Genomic DNA, 4,660 nt, shown 5'->3' with positions numbered 1-4,660 from the left:
GGACGGGAGTGATTAGACAAAAACCAACTTACGGAATGCCGCAGAACCACAAAAGTAAAGTACTAGGACAGCATAATTCACCTTAGTAAAGTATACCAATAACAAAATTTCGATGCAACTGCTCACCATGTACCAGGGTAGCATAACTTATATGAGTATACCAATACCAAGTGTAGGTAGACGCTACTGCTCACCATGTACCAGAGCGGCAAAAAATACACCGGGCGCGGGTAATACCGCGGGGAACGGCTAGTCTATAAATAAATATTGCGATTTATATGAATAAACGAACAAATTGTACCTACAGCTATATCACAATTTGTACAATTTCATCGTGCGTACAATGAATACCTCCGCAGTATGTATGTTTGCTTGTATGCATGTAAATCTACATAAACACAAGCGGTGTGCTGTAAGAGCATTACTGTTGAACAGCGCAAAATAAACGCGAACAACAATTTGTTCACTAGAGTGTGTATGCGACAGACGTTTGTACGATAATATTGCGTTCTTCATTTACATGGAAATATGTTTATTTTGCTTGTACATCATCTGCCTAGCCTTTACCCTGCTAAATTTAGGTCGGCTTTAATTTTGCTTATAACTTTTAGAAACATAGGAAGAATACCTTTTCTATTAGTATCTTTATTCAGCTATGCTAGTGCAACTAAAAATTACTATTTGTGGTCATTCAACTAAATATTAACTATAAAAAACTTGGACACTGCCACGGTTATTCATTTTATTGTCCAAGTCCACAAAGAACAATGTTTTCGAATCTACCAAGAACATAAGAAGAACGAAATCTAGCTCAGATTTATGAAGTGCTTTTTATCATTATACCATTTTTCGACTTCACCTTCATGTAGGAATGTGGTAAGTGATATTGAATGGGTCCTTCTGTCACAATGCACTTTTCTAGTACAAATGTCGTTTGGGTTTTATAATTTAATGCAATGGTCGACCTTGTTGGTGCAATGATCACCATGGGTGTCATTATATGTATGTATAAAGTACCTATATGTAGTTTATCAGTTATGTTAGCACCCATAACACAGGCTAATAAATAGGTTACCATGGGGCTAACCGACCGTGTGTGATAGTGTCATGATATTTATCTATTTATTATATCTAATGATAAAATAATAACGTCGTCACATTAAATATGTAGACATGAAGAAGACTATTAGTACTGAAACAAGCCCGATGCTAGCCGTTTCAAAATCATAAAAATATGATTCCTACCTTAAAGGTGCGAAGAGGAAAACGGGATCGTAAAAGAGCGTCATAATGTTAATAAAAACGTGATAATAGGACAATGATATTTGAATAAAATATTCAAAAGGATATTATTGAGAATTGTTTAGCTTCATGTGAATTTTATACTCTACTTATTCACATACAATTTGGTAACACGGCAGAAAGAAATGATACCTATATTATTAAATTATCGTATAAGTACAAGTTACCGCGGTGGATTATAATAAATATAACAGGATTTTATCACGGGTCTTTATTAAGTAAGTACATATACGTATTTACTGAAATTACATTATAATAATGAACAATACCTCTCTATCTTTGCACATGCACGCCTCCACCAGGTAAAATACATTAATCTTCATGAAAGCACATTTAAAAAATAACGTAAGCTATTTACTTAATTATACGTTGGTTATCTTAGTCGTAAAGTTGAAAACTAGTTTAAATATTGACACAGGGTCATTTAAACACACAGATTTTATATACCTATAGGCTCACAACTAATAAATAAATAGTTATCAGAATCAATACTTTACCTATCTAATTTATTTTCCGCAGTATAAGCTGAGAAATAAGGCATTTTTTACATAACACAAAGCACATCGCGTAGGTAATGGAATGAGATTCCCAAGAGTGAATTTGCAAAAGCTTTGCAAAACTCTAAATACTGTAATGAGTGAGTGCTAATGCTGTATCCATTTAATTAAGATAATGTGTGCTTGCTTTGCTTTGGAGCGAAAACAAAAAGATTTACGGGTTACGTTCCCATTTTTTTCTGTTTTCACTCCGTTGACATGACTGCATGCATGAATTAATGGTGAACCAACCATTCAACAGTTTACCAAGTTCGTTAAACAAGAGATTTTTATAAGCAAACTGTTTTTGAAAGTATGCCACATTAACATTCAACAGAGTTTAAACAAAATAATGAAAAAGGTAACACACTTATTCGACCACAGAATCCAACAACACTTCATGCACCTGCAGTTGTTCTGGAGTGTTCAATATCAGTTTCACCAGCTTAGCTATATCTCTCACTCGCAGTCTCGGCTCTTCGGGTACTGGATCTGACATCCCTTCTAGCTTCCCACAAGCTATATTCGTCACTTTAATGTTAGCCTTCAAATAACGGAATTCATGTCGGAGAATTTCATTCACAGATGTTATAGCAGCTTTCGTAGCTATGTACACAGTTTTCTTCGATTCTATTGGTATCTGGAATGAGGCTAAGTCATTCATGTTTATAATGTGGCCTCTAGTTTTTCTAGCTATCATGGGCCCAGCGGCAAGTCTCGTACAAGCAACCAATGCATTAATGTTCACGTCAATAATTTCTTTAAAGTCTTTTGATTCGCCCTCATTTACCAAACAATCTATGTCACAGTGAGCATTGTTTATCAGCACATCCACTCCGTCATAGGTGTCATTAATTTTTTCAAAGGCTGCTTCCAATTGCTTTGTATCCGTTATATTACATTGACACAAAACCACTTTTCCGGAAAAGTTCGCTATTATAGGATTTAATTTTTCCGTAACTTTTTCCAACATTTTCTTATTCTTACTAAAACCAATTACAATCATACCAGCCTTAGCTAGTTGCTCCAAAACAGCGAAACCAACTTCGTCTCCACAATCTGTGATGATTGCTACTTTGTTCACCCAACACTGCATTTTATATCAGGATCTCTGTAACACTGCCAAACTTCAAATACCTCGAAAAATGTAATACCAGCCTATATAAAACATAAGTTTCCTCTGTAAGTGGGACATTTAATATGTTATCAGGTAATAAATGCGCATTATGCAGATTGGCTGTTTTGATAACCTAACGAGAATTTAATGTGTGAAGAAAAAAGAATTGAAATATTATCCTGTGTTTAAAATACTGTTTTCCTAGTTAGATTAGAGTGAAGCTTAATTTTGTAAGTATGTATTGTGCAATTTCAAAGTACAAGTTTAACATTATTGTGAACTATTAAGTCTTCTTATTGTAGCTAATGGTTATTTTTTTCCGTGAAATATTCACAAGTACCTCTATAAATCATACAAAAATCATTACAAAAAATCGCCATGACTTTAATAAAGCTCATGCAATGCATGAAAAATAACTTCATTAACTTGAATATTCCGAGGAGCTGCTAATATCATAAGCACAACATTGGACACATCTTTAGTGGTCAAATGTGGATTCTTATCAAAAAACTCTTCATTCAGGAAATGTATACCAGCTGTCTTAAATATTCCAGTACGTACAATTCCAGGAGATATACTTGTTACCTTAATCTTACGATTCAGCGATTTAAACTCATTCTTCAATAGAGTATTCAAAACTGTCATAGTTCTCTTCGAAGCTATGTACATATTAATCTTAGGCTCTGCAAAAGGAGGCATATAGTGACCACATATGCTATTGACATTGATAATTTGCCCAGAACCGTTTTTCTTCATCATCGATTCTATTGCGTATCTTGTACAATTTATCAGTCCGTAAATGTTAGTGTCCACAATATCTTTGAAATCTTGTATTGCGCCAGTGCATATTAGACCTTCTTTTCCTATAGCAGCATTATTTATCAATACATCCACACCACCGTATGTCGCTACTATGCCTTCAAAAGCATTCTTCAAGTCTTCATCTTTAGACACGTCACATTTACACGGTATAACTTGACCGTCAAACTTGCCCCATTCATTCATTTTATCCATCATGTCATTGAGTCTGTCCCGAACAGGTTCAAAGCCGATTACCGTCATACCAATCTTTGCAAGATCTTCAGTTATTTGACCTCCAATTCCATGTGCCGCTCCAGTAACGACAGCCACTTTATTTTTCCAATACTCCATATTCTTCATTTCGTTAACAAGAATTAAGATCTCTAGTAAAAAACTCTTTACCTGCAAGAAATCTTGCTAGACGAATGACATCAACAACCAACCTACAGAGTTATATAATCATGGATCTATTCCGATAAGATTCAAATTGTATATTCGCGTGTTGATATAAAAAGGCCAAACCAATTTGAACTATCAAAATACTAGAAGTCGGATAAATACGTAATTATCTAAGTAAATAAAGTAATAATAATTACGTTGAACGCATCGAGTGAATGGCGTAGAACGAGCATGAATCTATTGCCCATTGAATGGAAGCGCGGGAAATGGCCCTCTCTCTAACAGGTTATTGGATCTAACCTATTGATCCCGGCTGATGTTACAGTTTTATACAAATTATTATGGATAATATATGATAGGAGGGTAAAGTGTTTCCAAAGTGATAGAGCATTTTATGGATCGGTTTCGATAATTTAATGCTCTGTTAAACCTGCATTCGTTTTGTCTTCATATGCTTTTGAAGTACTCATAATTACGTACTTTGACTTTGCTTATTGGATACAAG

The 4,660-nt window shown here is 34.6% G+C and overlaps 2 protein-coding genes across 2 annotated transcripts; both read right to left on the bottom strand.

Moving 5' to 3' along the window:
• Positions 1 to 2,208: 2,208 nt before the first annotated feature.
• Positions 2,209 to 2,934, bottom strand: LOC124637789 (farnesol dehydrogenase-like). The gene has a single exon (XM_047174443.1). It carries the CDS (start codon positions 2,932 to 2,934, stop codon positions 2,209 to 2,211), a length of 726 nt encoding a protein of 241 aa, XP_047030399.1.
• Positions 2,935 to 3,339: 405 nt separating this feature from the next.
• Positions 3,340 to 4,107, bottom strand: LOC124637521 (farnesol dehydrogenase-like). The gene has a single exon (XM_047174037.1). It carries the CDS (start codon positions 4,105 to 4,107, stop codon positions 3,340 to 3,342), a length of 768 nt encoding a protein of 255 aa, XP_047029993.1.
• Between the last annotated feature and the right edge of the window lie 553 nt (positions 4,108 to 4,660).

This window comes from Helicoverpa zea, chromosome 16 (genome assembly GCF_022581195.2).
Source record: "Helicoverpa zea isolate HzStark_Cry1AcR chromosome 16, ilHelZeax1.1, whole genome shotgun sequence".
In the NCBI taxonomy this organism is placed as follows: Eukaryota; Metazoa; Arthropoda; class Insecta; order Lepidoptera; family Noctuidae; genus Helicoverpa; species Helicoverpa zea.
Note: the sequence above shows the minus strand (reverse complement) of the source record. Positions and strands in the feature narration are given on the sequence as shown.

Excerpts from the sequence above, each read along its gene's own strand:
- LOC124637521 (XM_047174037.1), bottom strand. The coding sequence starts at position 4,107 with ATGGAGTATTGGAAAAATAAAGTGGCTGTCGTTACTGGAGCGGCACAT.
- LOC124637789 (XM_047174443.1), bottom strand. The coding sequence starts at position 2,934 with ATGCAGTGTTGGGTGAACAAAGTAGCAATCATCACAGATTGTGGAGAC.